The 20,803-nt window shown below is 46.9% G+C and overlaps 1 protein-coding gene and 1 non-coding gene across 2 annotated transcripts in view; both read left to right on the top strand.

Moving 5' to 3' along the window:
• Window positions 1-14,599, top strand: part of TCF7L1 (transcription factor 7 like 1) — a 160,135-nt gene extending 145,536 nt beyond the window's left edge. Inside the window, exons 5-12 of the mRNA XM_036262431.1 lie at window positions 7,168-7,300; window positions 9,050-9,152; window positions 9,420-9,503; window positions 10,503-10,646; window positions 11,274-11,433; window positions 11,518-11,625; window positions 12,242-12,317; window positions 13,420-14,599. Of these exons, the coding sequence (XP_036118324.1) occupies window positions 7,168-7,300; window positions 9,050-9,152; window positions 9,420-9,503; window positions 10,503-10,646; window positions 11,274-11,433; window positions 11,518-11,625; window positions 12,242-12,317; window positions 13,420-13,853 (1,242 nt within the window). The 3' untranslated portion in view covers window positions 13,854-14,599. The remainder of the gene's footprint in view (window positions 1-7,167; window positions 7,301-9,049; window positions 9,153-9,419; window positions 9,504-10,502; window positions 10,647-11,273; window positions 11,434-11,517; window positions 11,626-12,241; window positions 12,318-13,419) is intronic.
• Window positions 14,600-17,963: 3,364 nt separating this feature from the next.
• On the top strand, window positions 17,964-18,150 carry LOC118631319. The gene has a single exon (XR_004959801.1). It is a non-coding gene; the product is annotated as a U2 spliceosomal RNA (small nuclear RNA).
• Window positions 18,151-20,803: the final 2,653 nt, after the last annotated feature.

Below are 20,803 nucleotides of genomic sequence, written 5' to 3' on the forward strand. Positions count from 1 at the left end.
TAGTGCATGGGTCGACGCTCAACCGCTGAGCCACACTGGCTGGACTCCTCCTTCATTTCATTTCTGCCTTCCTTGGCTTAGTTTTCACCCTTAGCATTGACCACTATTTAATATATTATATTATTTAGTTAGTTTATTGTCTGTCTCTTTAGTGAGGATGTAAGTACTGTGAGGCGGGGTATTTTTGTCCAAATAGATGAGATTTTTCTAGTGTGTTCACAAGACCTAGAACACTGCCTGGCACATAGTAGACAAAACATAAGTACTTGTTGTTATCTGCATTTTCTTTATTTTTTACAAAAAAGTTTTATTGAGGTAGAATGGCTATACATTCCATTAGTTTCGGGCGTGTGGCACCATGATTCCATACTTGTACGTATTGCAAAATGATCCTCACAGCAAGTCTCCAGTAAAGTCCGTCACCGTGCATACGTTAAACAGACACTTCACAACCAAAAGCTTTTCTGATAGAAAGGATTTTATTGAGCCACATGCTAGCCAGAAAGGGACCAGGTCCCGAGACACGCAGTCTGAACCACCGGCAGCAGGCCAGGGTGGAGAAGACACGTGTGCTGTCCTGGAGCAGAGGATACGTGTGTTCTGTAGACCCGGCTAGTTCAGCGGCTCAGCCCTGTTATCAGACGCAGATTCTGTCATCTGCTCTGTCAACTCTGGCTGTTTGGCTGTGCAACTTGGTACCTGTGGCATCAACAGTCTCCACGTTCACTCAGTCGATAAAAGTGTGGCTTTCCACTTCTCTCAGTAGAGGAAAATCTGTACAGGAGACATATGTTCCCATTTCCTTCCTGGGTAGGACAGCAGCATCAGCAAGAGCTTGCGTTTTGCCTGTAAAGGAGTTGTTAGAGGTGTGTGTACACAGAGAGAGACTTGGGTGGGTGGTTTTCTCTAACTTTTAGTTCCTATCCGCCTCTGCTTCAGTTACATGTAAAGCCTTTTACCTTATTTTCTGTACCCGCCGACCAGCCAGCTCCCTCTGGAAAACTCTGCTACAGTTTAAGAGAGGCGTGGGGGTAATTTAGAGACTGGTAGCCAGACAAGAGTGAGGAGTCCAGAAACGGTGGCATATGAGGAACATACAGAGGCCTCGGGGCACAAGGAGCCGTCTTCCAGTATTTCGTGAGTTCTTCCCTAGGTGAAAGGAATAGTTGTTGAGGTGATGTGCCGATGTGTGGGGATAGGAAGGAGACAGCTGAGGAATTTAAGTAAGAACTTTCCAGGGGCTGGAATGAGGTACATGCAAAGAAAGTTGTTCTCTCAGTCGTGAGTCCAATGACCTCTACAAAGGAGAACAAAAGCAGGGTTTCCATTGAGGTATGGCGGGGGGCACTGTCATTTATATGTTCCGATCGAAAACGTTAGGAAGAACTTAGCCCTTGCTGTGTGGCATGTGAGGGATCGGTTACAGGGACTTAACTTATTTGCTGGCTTTCAGATTACCTGATCCCTGCTACATGGGTTTACAGATTACTTAGTTTTACCTAAATTAACCCAAAAGGAAATGTACAAGTAGCTTCGAAAGATTCCTGGTATTTTGTAAAGACTAATGACAGCACACACCCAAAATAGCGTGGCCGTACTGAGACTTTTTTTCTGATCGAGTTGCATGATCAAAAACATCGAGAGACCCCCTGGCCTCGCTGATGACGTGTCCCAGGTATTAGAACCAGAGTAATACTGACCATTGTTGCTGCTGGAGCCCGAAAGCCCTTGGAAATGCTCGTTCTTTTACAGTTGAGCCTTCTCAGCAGGCAAGTCCCTCTTGGCCTCTGACACTGCAGACCCCACCCTTCTCTGTGTTACCATGCTATGGGTGGGCTGACGTTTTAGGAACAATTCCAGTGTCCTTCTTCCCCCAAGCCCTGTGTTTAAGCATAGACTCTTGAAAACAGTTCTGGGTGCCAGAAAATAAGTTTCCCTCTATCAGTAAACAGGCTGATTTCTTAACTATCTAAAATCAGGTACCGTTAGCATCCGCTGACACTCCGAGTGTTTCCTGGACAGTCTGCTGGCCGGGCCAGGACTGCTTTGTGAATGATGCCACAGGGCTAAGGCTCATCTTTGCCTAGGCTACAAACCCTTTCTCTTCCGATCCCTGAAATCAGATCGGAAAGAAAAGAGAAGAGGGAATGAACAGTAGCAGCCAGGAGGCTTTGCGGGGGCCTCACGCGAGCTGCTGAGAGGCAGGAGATCCCCAGTCCCGGGAGAGGCAGCTGCTGGGTCTGCGGTGGCGCTGAGGTTGTTGGCTTTCCTTTAAGCTCGAAAGTAAGTCCCGAACAGTGGAGAGAGAAGCTACACTGCTTCCTCGAGGGTGGGAGTTTATTTATTTATTTTTAAATTTTTATTATTGATTTGAGAGGGAGAGAGAGATAGAAACATTGATGAGAGAGAACATCGACTGGCCACCTCCTGCATGCCCCCCACTGGGAATCAGACCCACAACCTGGACATGTGCTCTGACCAGGAATCGAACCAGCGACCTCTTGGTGCATGAGTCGACGCTCAACCCCTGAGCCACACCAGCCAGACGAGGGTGGGAATTTAAAGAACTTTGGCCTGGACCAACGCTAGAAACAGACTTAAATAGACATGAAACACTTGAATTAGAAAAGACTTGGATGTGCTTGACTAGACAGAAGGATTTAGGTCCCAGATGGCTTTGAGATGCTCTTCTTTGGAGAAATCTGGCTTCAGCTGCCTTGCTCGGTGAACACCTGTAGGTGCCTTTGCTTGTGCGTTTTTTTTTTTAGTGGGGTTATCCACTGTGAGCTGGAGCATGTGCCCGCATTCCTCCCCTGGGACTAAGATTGTGCTGTGCACATCCTTGCCCTGGAATCAGCTGCTAAGGACTAAAGAGCGGGAACTTGTTCTGGCCGGTTTGGCTCAGCGGTTAGAGCGTTGACCTGTGGTCCCGAGAGACCAGGGTTCCGTTCCCACTAACGGCACATACCTCGGTTGCAGTTTGTCCCCAGCCCTGGTTAGTTGTGTGGGTGGCAACCACTCGATGTGTCCCTTTCACGTCAATGTTTTTCTCCCTCTCTCTCTCTCTCCCCCTCCCTCCCTCCCTCCCTCTTTCTCTCCCACTCTATCTGAACAGAAAATGTGAAAATGTCCTCGAGTGAGGATAAAAAAAAAAAAAGCGGGAACTTTTACTGGGATGGTAGCCTCCAAGGAGACCCTTTCCTGAATCAGCTCCAAAAAGCTGTTCTGCTTACCAGCCCCAGGGACCACCACTTCTGAGACTGACCAAGGAGAAGTTGACTTTCTTTGCTCAAGCTCTGAACCCACCTCCTCCTAGTCCATTTTCTGAACAATGATGCCACCTACTGGGAACCAATAATAACAGCATTTGAGTGAGGATACCTACATTTTCCAATGTAATTCAAGTTTTCCTGCTTTGTACTTAACTGCTGCTCCTTCAGTGCTGTTTGCCACTTCCTGGCGAGGCCAAACTCAATAGCACACGGACAGTCGAGACTTCATAATACCATTAACTTTCTTTTTTTTTATCACCGGAGGACAATTTTTTTTGCATTTATCTTCAGATAGAGCAGGAGGCGGAGAGAGAGAAACATTGATGTGAGAGAGACACGTCGAGTGGTTGCCACCCACATGACTCCAACTGGGGCCAGGGACAAACTGCAATCGAGATACGTGCCCTTAGTGAGAACCGAACCCGGGACTCTCCAATCTGTGGGCCAACACTCTAACCACTGAGCAACTGGCCAGGGCCCATTAACTATTTTTAAATGGATATAGATAGATAGATATATATATCAGATCGTTACGTTGTACACTTTAAATATATTACAATTTTTTAATATGTTTTTATTGGTTTTTTTTTTTTTAGAGAGAGAAACACATTGATGTGACAGAAGCATCTATTGGCTGCCTCCTGCACGCCCCCTACTGGGGATTGAGCCTCCAACCCAGGCATGTGCCCTGACCAGGAATCCAACCAGGACCTCTCAGTCCATGGGACAACGCTCAATTCATTGAACCACATCAGCCAGGCTAAATATATTACAGTTTTATTTTTCAATTATACCTCAGTAAAGCTGAAAAAAATCTTTTAGTTTCAAAAAGATGGCTATAGCCCTGTGCTGTGTTGTTTAATGATTAGAGCATCAGCCAGTGCACAGAAGTATCGTGGGTTCAATTCCTGGTCAAGGGCACATACCTGGGTTGCAGGTTCATTCCCCAGCCCTGATTAGGGCTTGTGCTGAAGGCAACCGATCAGTCTGTGTGTGTGTGTCTCCCTCTCTCTCCTTCCCTCCCTCTCTCTCTCACACACCCCATTCCGTTCTCTCTCTAAAAAAAAAAAAGCAATGGAAAAAATATCCTGGGGTGAAGATTACCAAAAAAAAAAAGAAAAAAGATGGTTGTAAATGATGCAAATCAAAAACATTCACAAGGATTCTAAATGAATGCAGACATACCAAAATGATAATAGTAACTGGGTTAGGCTGGTGTGATTGTGTTTTCTAATGCCTTATAACAGCGGTTCTCAACCTGTGGATCACAACCCCTTTGGGGGTCAAACAACCCTTCCACAGGGGTCACCTAAGACCATCGAAAAACACATATTTCCGATGGTCTTAGGAACCGAGACACCGCTCCTCTATCCGTCTCCAGGCGGGTCCGCCCACGTGCAACATGAGAACCTGCACAAAGGGTTGCGGCATTAGGAAGGTTGAGAACCACTGCTTTATAACATACTTTTTATTTCCTTCTTAGAAAATTTGTGCTCATCATTTTAAGTAGATAATAATTAAAGTTGGAAAACACAGAAAGGACAGAACAACATCACCCACAGTTTCATCACTCAAACATAACTACTATTTACAGTTTCGTGTGTTTCTATTTAGTCTTTTTTTTTTTTTTCATCATGGAGTTTATGGGGTTTTTTTTGTTTGTTTGTTTGTTTGTTTGTGTTTTATTGTAATCATTCTGTAATTTTTAGCCCACTGTGGGGAGGTGATAGGCAGTTAATTGTTCAACGCCAAGTACCGCAGGGACCAGCCAGGTGCCAGCGCCCCTAGTGGTTGTGGTTCCGACTGGTCTGAATTCTCTGCCTCACATCTGTGGGTCTGGGAGCTGGAGCCCTGGGTCCCTGCCTTGCTCCAGTCCTCTGCTCTCATCTCTGCTGAGCCTACTGAAAATGGACACGACTGTCAGCGCACACATACGTAGGAGATGTACAGACTGGAGTGTGCATTAGGGAAGAAGGGCTAGTGGAATCTATGAAATGAAAAGTTCAAACCATAAGACAGTAGTTTGGAGTTCTAGCCCTTGGGCTGCCTCCATATCGTCATCTTTTTTGCAGATCCTTCTTTTTCTTTTTGATATGTTTTTATTGATTTTTTTAGAGAGAGAGGAAGGGAGGGAGGGATCGAAACATTGATGTGAGAGAGAAACATCTATCGGCTGCCTCCTGCACACCCCCTACTGGGGATTGAGCCCTCAACCCAGGCATGCGCCCTGACTGGGACTCGAACCAGGAAGGTCTCAGTCCTCTGAGCCACACCTGCTGGGCTTTACAGATCTTTTTGTTAAATAGATCTCTTCTCTAATTGTAATTAATTTACCTTTTTTTTTTTTTTTTTAAATCCTCTCCCGAGGATATTTTTCGATTTATCTTCAGACAGAGTGGGAGGGAGAGAGAGGGAAACACTGATGTGAGAGGGCCACATTGATTGGTTGCCTCCTGCACGACCCCGACCAGGGCCAGGGACGAACGGAAACCGAAGTACGTGCCCTTGTCCGGAATCGAACCCTTGACTCAGTGGTCTATAGGCTGATGCTCTACTGCTGAGCCAAACCGGTCAGGGCCATTTACCTTATTTTTAAAATTTACCTCAAAAAAAAAAAGTATGTCTAGCCTTTCTCTCTAAGATGTTTTAGTCAGGTTCTTGGGGAGGCCGAAAGAGAAAAGGGTGATTTGAATCTAATTCTGCCACTTACCAGCTCTGTGCCCTGGGCTGTCACTTAATCTTTCTGAGCTCAGTTTCTTCATCCTTCAGATGGCAGTAATCACAGCTTTTTTTTTTTTTTTTATCCTCACCCGAGGACATTTTTCCATTCTTTGTACAGATAGAGTGGGAGGAAGAGAGAGAGAGAAACATCAATGCGAAAGGGAAACATCGAATGGCTGCCACCTGCACGACCATCCAGGGCCGGGGACAAACTGCAACCGAGGTACATGCCCTTAGCGGGAACCGAACCCAGGTCTCTCTGGACCGCAGGTGGACGCTCTAACCGCTGAGCCAAACCGGCCAGGGCAGTAATCACAGCTTTTTTTGCTAGGTTATAATCAGGACTAGACATTGTGCCTAGCCCTATGCGTGTAGTCTAGGATAAACTCTAGCTACTTTTGTAAGAAACGTCCTAGCGTTACTAACGTTGGATTACTTTAAAGCATTTAAAAAATTGATTCAGTTGACCAATTCTAGGACACATGGGTTTTTCCCGTTTTAACATTTCTGAAATCAGGATATGTAGATGATATGCCAGATTTTTTTCTTTCTTTCTTTTATTTTTATTTTTTTTTAATCATTGACTTTTTTTTTTCTTTATTGATTTATAGAGAGAGGAAGAGAGAGACAGATAGAAACATCGGTAAGAAAGAACATCAGTTGGCGCCTCCTGCATGCCCCCCATTGGGGATCTGGCCCACAGCCTGGGCATGTGCCCTGATGTGCCCGGGAATCAAACCAGCAACCTCCTGGTACATGGGTCAACACCCAACCACAGCCACACCGACCGGGCAGGTTTTGTTCTTTCTTAATAGTTATGTAAAATAATGGTATTCCTTATATTTGCTAGTGTTTTCAATGCAACAGTGAGGTAATTAGGTCAGCAAGGTAATTAGGTCAGAGGTGCGATGAGGAAGAGTTCTGCTTGCTCTCCAGTTGTGTCTGTACGTCTGGAAGTGCCACAGGTTATATGATATCTCCTGGTGGTTTTGAAGAGGGTGTGTTGACAGGGGGCACAGCCTCCTCTGCTCCTGCTACTGTCTTTTAGGCTGTATGAGGACGGAATGGGACGGTGTTGGAAAACACCCTGCACATACTCTACTCGGTAAATATCAGCTGATGTTACTCTCCATCTCCTTGGCAACTGTTCCTAGTTGTTTTCTCTCTCTTTCAGTCTAATAAAGTTCCTGTTGTTCAGCACCCGCATCACATGCACCCGTTGACGCCCCTCATCACCTACAGCAGCGACCACTTTTCTCCGGGCTCCCCTCCCACACACCTCTCCCCAGAGATTGATCCAAAGACAGGTGAGTCTGCTGCTGCTTGGGCTGGACCCCGAGGGGAGCAAAAGGGGGGCAGACGTCTCTTCTCGGGAGCACCCATTTGACCTGGGTCCAAATCATGTCTCCATCTCTCGGTTGTGTGTAGCCTTAACCACTACCTTTAGCTTCTTTGGGTTTTTTTTTTCATCTGTACATTATCTATACCTTCTCCACCACAGGGTCATTGTCAGGATGAAAGGAAATTAAATGAGATAGTGCACAGCACCCAGCTCCTCAGTGAGCATTTGGTGTTTCTCTGTCTCTGTTACTTTTACTTTAGAATCTCTTAACACTTTGGGAGTGAAACAAGCTGGTGGGGGGGGGGATCTTTTTGTTATTAACTTTGAAATCTAACTGTGCAGGAGGTGCCTTCCTAAACCGAGACTTTTGCCCTGAACCTGAACATTTCGAATGGAGTAATCAGGTCTAGCCAGGCTAGAAAGCACCAAGGCTGAGTCGGCATTTTTTACCTTGTCCACGAGCCCTGTCTATCCCAGGGAGCCATAGTCTTCATGAAATTCCCACCACGTTGCCATGGCTTAAAGAATTTTGGGAGTCCCTCTGTAGGGAAACAGTTGGTACAGGTTGCAGGTAATAAGGAGGACAGATGTGGACTCAGAATCCAAAGTTTGTTTCTCCATGGACGAGGCAGGTTTTCTTTTTTTTTAATTAATTAATTTATTTTTTGTTACAGATGTTTCTCCTTTTCCCCCCACTGATTCCCCCATCCCTCCCCGCCCTATCCCCAGCTTTGTTGTCCATGTCCATTGTTCATGCATACATGCATATAAGTTCTGTGGTTTATCTCTCCCCCACCACCCCTTCTTCTGGGGATTGTCAGTCTGTACCCCACTTCCACATTTCTGGGACTACCCCATTCCTCAGACTGTTATGTTCATTATATTCCACAGATAAATGAGATCATATGATACTTGTCTTTCTCTGTTTGGCTTGTTTCACTTAGGATACTTTCCAGGTCCCTCCATGTCATCTCAAAGGATAAGAGATCTTTCTTTCTTACAGCTGCATTGTACTCCATTGTGTATATGTATCACAGCTTTTTTATCTATTCGTCTACTGATGGACATTTGGGCTGTTTCCAGATCTTAGCTGTTGTAAATAGTGCTGCTATGAACATGGGGGCACATATATTCTTTCTGATTGGTGTTTCAGGCCTCTTAGGCTATATTCCTAGAAGTGGGATCACTGGGTCAAATGGCAATTCAATTTTTAATTTTTTGAGGTAACACCATAGTGTTTTCCATAGTGGCTGCACCAGTCTGCATTCCCACCAGCAGTGTACTAGAGTCCCCTGTTCTCCACACCCTCGCCAACACTTGTTGTTTGATGATTTGTTGATGGCGGACGAGGCAGGTGTTCTAGAGAAGTATTTAGCTGATGCCTCTGGGGATTTCTGGGGTCTGCCCGTCCAGAATTTCCTGTCCCAGTCTTGGACACTAACTCCTGTATAAGCAGCTGGAAGTTAATCCTGCCGACGGAAATGGGATCCACGTAGCCCAAGAGACTCTACATTAGTCCTGCCTTCCTTAATATGTCCTTGACCAACTGGCTGGTGGAGCTGGGAAGGTGATGGGGAGCAGGGATAAGGAACAAAAGGGTCTTCCAAGCTTCAGAACACCTGGGACCTAGGGCAAGGAACCTCCCAGATGATGGTATTTTAAGATGTTACGGTAGGGCTGGGGAACAGTCTGACGTATCTCTCTTTGGAATCAGGAATCCCCCGGCCCCCTCACCCATCTGAACTGTCTCCATATTACCCACTGTCTCCGGGAGCTGTCGGGCAAATCCCTCACCCCCTCGGCTGGCTCGTCCCACAGTAAGGAAACTTGGCACCTCTCTTACCCTCGTTCCCTCCTTATGCTCAGCTCTGCCCTCTGTACCTCCAGCTGCCCCGCCCCCACAGGGGCGGCCTCTCACCCAAGCCCAGGACTCAGACCCCCTCCCCCAGCTTCCTCCCAATCCTTACTCCTACTTCTTGCCCTTTATTTCTCATCCCTTCTTCCCAACCCCTTTCCTTCCCTCTCCTGAACATCCCATTTTAACCAATATGCTGACCAGGTTTCCCTGCTTCTGACTCCCATAGGCAAGGACAGCCCATGTACTCCCTTCCTCCTGGTGGCTTCCGGCACCCCTACCCCGCCCTCGCCATGAACGCCTCAATGTCCAGGTGAGTCCGGGGACAGGCAGTGCAGGGCACGGTTGTCCGCTCGTGTCCTGCTGTTCTGACCGTTCAGTAGGCTTCTTGGTAGTAAACGAGGAGGCCCCGGCTCGTCCGCATGGTGCGAAGGGTCCCATGCCCACCGGTCCTCCTCCCCAGTCTCTCCAGGAAAAGAACTTCAGAGCCCTGGCACTCAGCCCTCTGGTCCATCCTCCCACACACCGGGCTTTGTGGCACTGAAGGTCGCTTTGGTTTCTACCTAGTTCCTGATGAGTCTGGTCTGGACACACTCTGAGAACCACTACTCGGGTTCCGTGGTTTCTCCGGCACCCACCACCAGACCCCGTGGCCTTGCCTCTGGCCTGCTTTACGCGTGTGTATGAGTTTGAAAGCTCTGTGAATCTCAGAAGTTGTGATGAAAACACCTTTCAGCCTGATTCATGGAGATGACTGTATTACCCACTTTTATTGAAGTAAAACATAAACGTAATAGTGCATGCATCATAGGTATACAACTCACTGGATTTTCACAAATTGTACACACACATCTGTGGAAAGTCCACTGGGGCTTTCTGAGTACGGTCGCACTGACGCCAAAGGCAGGAGGGGGGTTTTCCCTGTGGTGACGAGGGGAGGGCAGAGTGAAGGGAATTCTGCGCTGGAGCCAGCTCTACCTGACGACGGTACCTCCAGTGACAACCCACATGAGCCCGTGTTTTCCTGTTGTGCACCCTGGGCTCTGACCCGTGACACCGTCTTTTGTATCTTTCTCCTGCCCGCTTCTAGCACCAGCAATAGGGACCCGGGGCATTTGTAGGGGGAGGGCAGGCTTGTTGGGTGCTTCTGGTTCTGCCCAGCAGGGTCAGTGATGGCCTCCTGTCCCTCAAACTCGGCCCCAGCAGAGGGGCTGACATGCCTCTGCACTAAAGGCAGGGGGCTACCATGTCCTCTTCTGGGTGACAAGCATTCAGCCTGAACCCTCTTTCTTCCTTTCAACCTGGTACACAGCCTGGTTTCCAGTCGGTTCTCCCCTCACATGGTGGCCCCGGCCCATCCTGGTTTGCCCACCTCAGGGATCCCCCACCCCGCCATCGTCTCCCCCATCGTCAAGCAGGAACCGGCGCCCCCCAGCCTGAGCCCAGCCGTGAGCGCGTGAGTAGCAGGCAGCCTGGACTGGGGTCGCCAGTCTCTGAACAGCAACTGCTGTTTATTTCTCTCTCCTGGTGGCATTTAGCGGGCAGCCCAGCGGCCTCCCTCAGCCAAGTCCTCTCCCCTGGGGGTGGTTCCCTCTGACTCTCTGAGACATTCTACATCTTTTCTCACATTAAAGAAAGAATTGAGCTTCCCTTCCCCCATCACGCCCGTGAAAATGTGAAGCCCGGAAAGGAGCGTTTTCTCACCATCGCATGGCTGGCTGATGGCAGAGCCAAGGCCATAAAGGGCAGGAAAGCCAGTCGGCACCGCAGGGCCCGGGAGAGCCCCACCCCTTGTTTCTGCCCTGAGTGCCCTGCCCCCTTTCTCTTTGTCACCTGTGGCCAGAACATCCCAGCTGTCACCACCACCCTCTGCTCCTGCACCAGGAAGTCATCCTTCTGTAGAATATGGCCGAGTTGATCCAGAAGGTTGGAAGGACTAGTGGAAGATACTCAGGTGCTGAGCGTAGCCACAGGCCACTTGTATCAGCTCCTCTCCGCTCCCCGGAGCAACGGGCTCAGTCGCAGTGAGAGGCAGGGACTGGTGACCTGGATGACCGCTGACGCCTGCTAACCTACTTCCCAGGAAATCACCAGTCACGGTGAAAAAGGAGGAAGAGAAGAAACCCCACGTGAAGAAGCCTCTGAACGCCTTCATGTTGTATATGAAGGAGATGAGGGCCAAGGTGGTGGCTGAGTGCACCCTGAAGGAAAGTGCCGCCATCAATCAGATCCTGGGAAGAAAGGTAAGACCTGCCGCCCCCGCCAGGCTGCGTGGTCCATGTCCCCTGCAGTCCTTGCTCCGTCGTCTCTGACCCTCTCTCCCACAGTGGCACAACCTGTCCCGAGAAGAGCAGGCCAAGTACTACGAACTGGCCCGGAAGGAGCGGCAGCTTCACTCCCAGCTCTACCCGACCTGGTCAGCGCGGGACAACTACGTAAGTGCCTGCTCCGACCCCAGGAGCAGCATGGGCACGCCGAAGGGGGAGGGAAGTTGACATGGACGGAGGGCTCTTAGGGACAGGGAGAAGAAGGCTGTATTTCTCTAGAACTAGGGAAGGCATTTCAGTTCTTGGAGGTCAACAGGGACACGGTTTTGGTGTCCTGGCAACAGACTTCAATGTACGCCCCTCCCATTTGATGGGACTGGGCCTTCTACTCCCTGCTTCAGGGAGCGGTGTGAGCCGTGGGCTGGCTCTGGTGGTAGGATGTCTCCCACCAGGGGTTCCTGATCCGGGGCTCAGAGACCAAGGCATGAGCCTCAGCTGGTATGTCTGATAATTCCCTGGAACGAGGCAGGTTTTTGTATATATGTTCTTGCTTTTTTCCAGGAAGAGGGGTCATAGCTGTATTAAGGGTGAGGCCTTCCAAAGGACCAGGACGCCTGAGTGGGAGGGGAAGGACCGAGTGGGGAAGAGGGCGGCACTGCAGGAAGACTCGCTCGCTTCCGAGACTCCTGGGGGGTCTGATCTGAGTGGCTCCCCACGTATCTGGGTACCCCCTGAAAAACCAGCTCTTCTGTCTGTGGCTTCTTCCCTTGGCCATATTTTTTAGGGGAAGAAGAAGAAGAGGAAGAGGGAAAAGCAGCTGTCGCAGACACAGCCCCAGCAGCCAGTCCCAGAGGCAGAGGGTGAGTCTGGAGGAGGCACGCCCCTCCCCCTGCCTCCCCGCCGTCCCCGCTGCACCTGCCTGTGCGTTACACCTGAGTCTGTGACGGATGCTGGGTTCTGACAGCTGCCGTGCGCAGGGCCTCTGCCTCTGGATACTCAAGTGGGTGATGCTGTTACGCCCTTGTTAGAGATGACCAAGTAAGAGACCCAGAGAAGTTAAGGGATTTTCCCACCAGTCACTGTACTTGTGAAATGCTGGGGCAGGATTGGATCCCAGCACTTCCTCACTTCAACGCTTAGGCACTTTTGAACTCACTTCAGTTGCGTCTTATTTGAGGGTCAGGTTCTAAAATCAGTGCATACGGTAAAAGCTGAATGTACTTGAAATTCCCTTAGGAGAACACGTTAGAGGCTGGTGTACTACCTCTCAGTGAATCCGGCAGAATCAGCCCTGCTGCCAGTGCCTGGTTGGTTGAACACCAGAAGAAACAGTTTGCTCGAGTTTGGGGGCCACTTTGTGCCAAAATCACACCCAGCACAGAGATGTTCACACTGTGACCAGCATTAGTCTCGCCTCCCATCTCGTGCTCACTTCAGGATGAGTGTAAAACTGCTGCCACCATCCATCCAAAGTGTTTGGGTTCTGCTTCCTCTTCCTTCCTTTCTCTTACTCGTCTCTACATAATTTGTATATTTGTCTACAGGTGAGCACACATAAATTATGTATATGCTGCAGAAATCTGCTGTATACCATGCTGTTTAGCAGGTGCTACACGATCTCTGATAGTAACATGAGCTAGAGATTTTAAAGCACTTTGAGTGGAGATCCATCCCCCAAAGCGTGAAATGTAGGCAAGGAAGATGATACGACAGACCGAGCGTTCTTCCCTGCAGTCAGATACGGGGTCGTTCCTGGCCACCCCGGCATTGCACCTTCTCCGTGCCCTAGGCCTCCCTGAATGCAGCTTCCCAGTCTTGACAGCCTTAGGTGCAGTTCCAGGTCCTCGCCGCCCTCCCCAGGATTCTTGTTTCCAGAGAAGATATGCACAGCCAGGCCTCGTCTGCAGCCTCTGCGTCCCCAGAGCTACTAGCTGCTCACTCTTTCTTGTGTTTTCCCCCCAGGTGCTCTGGCCTCCAAAAGCAAGAAGCCGTGTGTTCAGTACCTGCCCCCTGAGAAGCCCTGTGACAGCCCTGCCTCTTCCCATGGCAGCATGCTAGACTCCCCAGCTACCCCCTCCGCAGCCTTGGCCTCTCCAGCGGCCCCTGCTGCAACCCACTCGGAGCAAGCCCAGCCCCTCTCCCTCACCACCAAGCCAGAGACCCGGGCCCAGCTGGCTCTTCACTCGGCTGCCTTCCTGTCTGCTAAGGCAGCAGCCTCGTCCTCTGGCCAGATGGGCAGCCAGCCCCCTCTCCTGTCCCGGCCCCTCCCCCTCGGGTCCATGCCTGCAGCTCTGCTGACTTCTCCCCCTTCCTTCCCGGCCACGCTCCATGCCCACCAGGCCCTCCCAGTACTCCAGGCCCAGCCTCTTTCCTTGGTCACCAAGTCTGCCCACTAAGCTTGCCCTGCGACCTATGCGGGCTGTCAAGTGACCCATCAAGTAGTAATGATTCAGAAGAAGAAAAAGAGAAGGAAACTTTATTGGTCAATATTTGACCACCCTGGACTGTTCTGTAAAGTGACTGGTAATAACAGCACTTTACGTTTTGTAGATGTAACCAGTAGCTGATCTTAAGGCTTTTTTAAAAAACAAAACAAAACCCACAAAAAAAAAATCTTTGAAAAAAAAAAGAGAACTGAAAAGTAGTGTGTCATTCTTCCCATACGTGCAGTGGTGGATGGACCCGGGCAAAAGACCCCCTTCTCTCTACCTCTGAGACTTGCCTCCTCCCTTCTATCGCCGTCCCCACGTGTCCCGGCTCCCACCCCCCGTCTGCATGGCGGCCGCTGCTGCGATTTCTAGCCTGTTGCTTCATCTAGACCCCGTTCCTGGACGTTTCCTTTGATCTCGCCCAAGTTTTTCTCTTTGCTCAGCTCCGTGGGTTCCTGCCTTCATCTTCCTCCTCCTCTGCCCAGTGTAAGACTATCACCATGTGAGAAGACACTGCCTGGTTTGTCTCCACCAGCATCCCTTTCCCTCGGTGGGCCTTAGCCCCCAGCCTCCAGCTTCTGATGGGGAAAAAGGTCCTCTGAAATGGTTCTTCCCTACACTTACAGGGACTCAAGGTGCCTGCCACTTCCTTAGTGACAAAGTCTGTGTTCCACCCTTCACCACTCCGTCTCCCCGTCACAGTCCCGGAGTGGCTCCTGTCACCTGGGTCCGTGCCAGCACAGTCTGCCAAAGTTCTCAAGACCCTCCTCCCTCCCCCGTCACCTCACATGCTTCTGTGTGTATTTCTTTTTGTTTTTATGGGGTTTTGGAGCAATTTGAACTCCCGATAAGCTGTTTATTTTCACAAAAGAAAATAAAATTGCAATTGCAAAACCTTTTCTGAGTGTTTCAATCCTTTTGTTGAATCAAGCCCCTTTCTTTATACCAAGCCTTGTGCGAGATTTTTGCAGACGTGCAAAGAGGATTTAGCACTCTTTGGAGAGGGATACAAAACATGCCTGACACACTTAGACAAATCCAACCCAGCCTAAATGTGCATCGATCAGTCAGTATCAATGACTGAGATCCAAAGGGAGGAACCCTTTGGATCATCCCAAACAGAATCTCCATAACCATTAAGCAATAACTCCCTTATTCCTCCTCCACCCAGCCCCTGGTACCTCTAATCTACTTTATATTTCTGTGTATCTGCCTACTCTAAATATTTCATATAATTGGAATAGAAACATTTGTCCTTTTATGCCTGGCTTATATAACTTAGCATAACATTTTCAAGGTTCATCCATGTTCTCGCATGTATCACAATTTCATTTCTTTTTTTATTTTAAGTTTTGACAAAATAATTACTTTTCCTTTTTATGAGTACTTACCAGGGTTTTTTACTCTACTTGGATATATAGCTTTTTTAAAATGCAGCAAAATAAATATAATGTAAAATTCACCATTTTAACTACTTTCAAGTGGACTGTTTAGTGGTATTAAGGACATTTACAGTATCATACAACCATAACCTCTGTTGATTTCCAGAACTATTTCTTTTTTTTTTATCCTTACCTGAGGACATTTTTTGATATTTTGTTCAGATAGAGTGGGAGGGAGAGAGAGAGGAACATCGACGTGAGAGGGACACGTCGAGTAGTTGCCACCCGCACAACCCAGCCAGGGCTGGGGACAAACTGCAACCAAGGTACACGCCCTTAGCGGGAACCGAACCCCGGTCTCTCAGGACCGCAGGCCAATGCTCTAACTGCTGAGCCAAACCGGCCAGGGCCAGAACTATTTCATCTTCCAAACAGAAACTGTACCCACTAACAACTCCCCAATCCCTTCTTCCCCCGACTTTAGGAACTTTTAAGCTACTTTCTGTCTTTATGAATATGCCTATTCTGGGTACCTAATACAAATAGATTCACACTGTCCAGTCGGGGTGGCTCAGTGGTTGAGTGTCAACCCATGGACCAAGAGGTCACCGGTTGGATTCCTGGTCAGGGCACATGCCTGGGTTGTGGGTTCGAGCCTTAACAGGTAATGTGCAGAAGACAGCCAATCAGTGTTTCTCTGTTATCGATGTTTTTCTCCTTCCCACTTCCTATATCTAAAAAAAAATCAATCAATAGATTCATACAGTATTTGTCCTTTTGTGTCTGGCTTATTTCACCTCACATAATGTTGTCGTGATTCATCTACATTGTAGTGTGTATGAGAATTTTATTCTTTTTTTTTTTAAGAATTTTTTTATTGGTTTTTAGAGGGAGAGATAGAGAAACATCCATGTGAGAGCAAAACATCAATTCCGCTGTCTCCTGCACATCCCCTACCCAGGATCAAGCTCAAAAATGGGCATGTGCCATGATCAGAAATGGAACCAACCTTTCGGTGCACTAGGCGTATGCCCAACCAACTGAGCCACACTGGCCAGGGCTTCATTTCTTTTTAGCTGAATAATATTCCATTGTGTATATGTGTCAAGTTTTGTTTATCCATTCATCTACTTATGAATATATGGGTTGTTTCCACATTTTGTCTATTGGAATAATGCTGCTATGAATGTTCATGTACAGTATAATATTTGAATCCCTGTTTTCAATTCTTTGGGGTATGTACACCTATGAGTGAAATTACTTGGTCATGTTAAATTTTGGGGGAATTGACAAACTTTTCCATTGTGGCTGCAGCATTCTATATTCCAACCAGCAAGGTGCAGAAGTACCCATTTTTCTACATCCTCACCAACACATTATTTTCTTTAATTATTATTATTATTGTTATTGTTATTATTATAGCCTTCCTAGTAGGTGTGAAGTAGCATATCGTGATCTTGATTTGCATTTAATTAATATTCATGGTGTTAAGCATCTATTCATATGCTTATTAGCCAGTTGTGCCAGCATCGTTTATTCTTTCTTCCATTGAACTATTTTGCACCCTTGTTGAAAATCAACTGACCATAAATGTAGAAGCTTATTTCTGAACTCTATGCCAGTACCACACTGTCCTAATTACTGTAGCTTTGTAGTTTTAAAATTGAGAAGTGTTCTTTTTCAAGCCTGTTTTGGCTATTCTACATTTTCTCTTGCATTCTCTTGCATTTTCATATGAATTTTAGGATCAGCTTATCAATTTCTGCGAAGAAGCAAGCTGGGAATTTAATGGGGATTGTGGCGGTAGATCAATTTGGTGAGCATAGCCATTTTAACAAAATTAGGTCTTCCAATCCATGAATATGGGATGTCTTTTTCATTTATTTAGGGCTTCTTTACTTTCTTTAAATAATGTTTTATAGTTTTCAGAGTATCAATTTTACATTTCTTTTGAAAAATTTATTCCTAAGGATTATATTCTTTCTGATGCTATTGTAATTATGTCTTTAAATTTTCATTTTTAGATCATCCTTTGCAAATGTATAGAAATACAATTGATTTTTGTATATTGATCTCACATCTTATAACCTTGCTGAACTCATTCTAATAAATTTTTAGAAAATGCTCAATATTTTCTTTACTCAGGATTCCGCCGTCTGCAAATAGAGAGAGTTTTACGTCTTCCTTTCCTATCTGGTTGCCTTTATTTCATTTTCTTCCCTGAGCATCCTGGCTACTTCCAGCACAAAGTGAATAGAAGTGGTGAAAACAGACATTGTCTGCTCCTTATCTTAGGGAGAAAGCATCCAGTTTTCCATCATTAAGTGTAATGTTAGTTGTGAGGTTATTGTACTTGCCCCCTTTCAGGCTAAGGAAGTTTCCTTCGTTTCCTACTGCTCCCTAAACCCAAATTGGTGAGAGTTAAGAGTTAGTGCTGAAATTTGCCTCCTGTACTCCTATCCCCGGTAGAAGCACTGCCTGGAAAACAACCACACAGGGAAATGGGGGCCAGTGTAGATCCTCGTGGTGTCTGATATCAGCCAGGCCTTCAGTACCACTCAGATACCATACTTGCCCTTGGTCAGCTCCTCTCCTAACCCTCTAAACAACCATTCTCTTCGTCATCCAATAAATATTAAAGAATAACAGGAACTACTTTTGTCCTATCAAATTGGCAGATTAAGAAGATGCCTTGATTGCTTCTCAGCCTTTTGGCTAAGATCAAGTGTAGTATCTGTTCTTATCAGTTTAATATCTGATACGTCCTCTATCCAAAGACAATACATTAAATGGATTTTTGGAGCAGGGAGATGAAATAGGAGCTTGCTCTGTCCACTACAAAAAAAAGAATATGCACTGATATCAAAGATTGAGTAAGATAATAGCATGACCTTAGGCACTTTGCTTAATCTTTTAAAACTCTGTATTTATTGATTGATTTAAGAGTGGGTGGGGAGGTGGGAAGTGAGAGAGAGGCATCGATTTGTTGTCCTACTTATTTATGCATTCATTGGTTGCTCTTGTATGTGCCCTGACTGGAAATCAAACCCACAGCCTTGCATATCCAAACCACACTCTAGGTCTAGGACAACACTCTAACCCACTGAGTTACCTGGCCTGGGCAAGTTGCTTAATCTTTCTGAGGGTCTGAATCATCTTAAAATGCACTTAACCAGTATCTGATAATAAATAACCATTACTACCAGTAGAAAAAAAAAAACAAAAATAACCCAGATCTCCAATAATAACAGAACTGTCACAAATATTATGATAAACTCAAAAATTACTTTTTATGAAACCATTAACAATCATGGTTTTTAAATACAGTGATACCTCGGTTCTCGAACATAATTCGTTCCAGGAAGACGGTCGAGAACCAAATTGTTCGAGAACCGAAGCAATGAAACAATAGGAAATAATGGAAACTGGATTAATTCGTTCCAAGCCCCAGAAAATGCCTATTTACTGGCCTAATTTGTATATAATATGTAGAAAAACATAAGTCTCAACAAGAAATAAAAGTGTACAGTATGTCTAAGGGTTAAATTCAGTGTAAAGCGTGACTCTCTCCACAAAGCGTGACTCTCTCTCTGCACTCACACTGATGACGCGAGCAAGGCGCGCTGGGCCGAATGAACGCCATTCGGCTCAACTCGGCTCATCTCGGAAGTTCGAGTTCCAAATATTTGTTCGGATTCCAAGACAAAAGTTTCTCGAATCTCCTGGTCGAATACCGATTTGGTCGAAATTCGAGGCGTTCGAGAACCGAGGTATCACTGTAATATTTAAATAAGTTAGGAAAACAGTTCCTATATTTTACCTTTGAGCTCCATGCCCATATTTCCAACTTCCTCCCTGACATCTCCACTTGACTCTCGCAGGCATCCTACACACATAGACCAGAAGCAAATTCGTTTTCTGTGCCCCACCCGATCAAATCTGCTGCTCCACACCAGCAATTTTCAACCGGTGTGCCACAAGAATTTTTTACAACATGCAATACCTGAATATTTAGTCAGGGGTACTGACCTCTTTTCCTTTAAACTGTCAAATAAGAAAATAACAACAGCCTAGCTGGTGTGGCTCAGTGGTTGAGCATCAACCTACACACCAAGAAGTCTCCAGTTTGATTCCCAGTCAAGGCACATGCCCAGGTTGTGGGCCTGATCCCCAGTGCGGGGCATGCAGGAGGCGGCCAATCAAATGTTCTCTCATTGATGTTTCTATCCCTCTCTACCTGTCCCTTCTTTGCTCTCTAAAATCAAGTTTTTAAAAAAATGACAACAGCCAATACAATAGCCATCTAGTAGGAATGAATCAAAATGATCTTATTTTTTGGTCAGATCAGCAAAAAAACATATTTTCGGTGTGCCACAGAATTTTAGTAATTAGTTTATGTGTGCCATTAGATGAAAAAGGTTGAAAATCACTGCTCCACACCTTCCTCACCATCACCCCTCCCCCACATATGCAATCCATCTCCAAATCCTGTTGGTATTACTTCCTAAATTTATCTGAAGTCCCACCACTTCCCTTCATTCTCACTGTCCCTGTGCTAATCCTACTTGGACTACTGTAACAGTGTCCTAATTGATTAACTCCTAAATCCTCACCCAAGGATAGATTCAGTACCCTACAACCAGATTTATCTTCAAAAATTTCCAACTCGGAGCCCTGGCTGGGTGGCTCAGTTAGTTGGAGTGTCGCCCCATACACCAAAAGGTTACGGGTTTGTTTGATTCCTGGTCAGAACACATACCTAGGTTGCAGGTAGTGTATGGGAGGCAACCGACTGATGTTTCTCTCTCAGATCAATAAAAACATATCCTTGAGTGAGGATTTAAAAAAATTTCCAAGTATATCTTTTCCCTACTTAAAGGCTTTTTTTTTTAATCCTCATCCGAGGACACCCTTCCACCCCTTGCACAGACAGAGTGGGAGGGAGAGAGAGGAAGAGAGAGAGAGGGAAACATCGATGTGAAAGGGACACATCGAGTGGCTGCCACCCGCACGACCAACCAGGGCCAAGGACAAACTGCAACCGAGGCACGTGCCCCTAGCGGGAACCGAACCCGGGTCTCTCCAGACCGCAGGCGGACGCTCCAACCGCTGAGCCAAACCGGCCAGGGCCCTACTTAAAGCTTTGATGGCTTCTCATTACTATTAAGATAAAACATAAAACACTGGGCATGGCTCACAAACTAGGATTTGGACCCGTCTTTCCTTTCCTGACTAGTAATGTGGACACAAGGTCAGGCTTGATATTTGCCTTTCCCTTCCCTACACAAACGCCTACTAAACCACTCCCCTCCCCTCTCTTGCCCTCCCCTCCCCTCTCCTTTCCCTTCCTCTCTCTCTAAAATCAATAAAGGAAAACTATTTTTTTAATTAATTTTTTTATTACAGATGTCCCTCCTTTCCCCATCATTGACACCCTCCTCCCCACTCCTGCCCCTCCCCCTTCACTGTACTGTAGTCTGTGTCCACTGGTTGTGTATATATGCTTATAAGTTCTTTGGTTTCTTTTCCTACCCC

The sequence above is a fragment of the Molossus molossus genome, unplaced genomic scaffold, assembly GCF_014108415.1.
Source record: "Molossus molossus isolate mMolMol1 unplaced genomic scaffold, mMolMol1.p scaffold_m16_p_15, whole genome shotgun sequence".
Classification (NCBI taxonomy): Eukaryota; Metazoa; Chordata; class Mammalia; order Chiroptera; family Molossidae; genus Molossus; species Molossus molossus.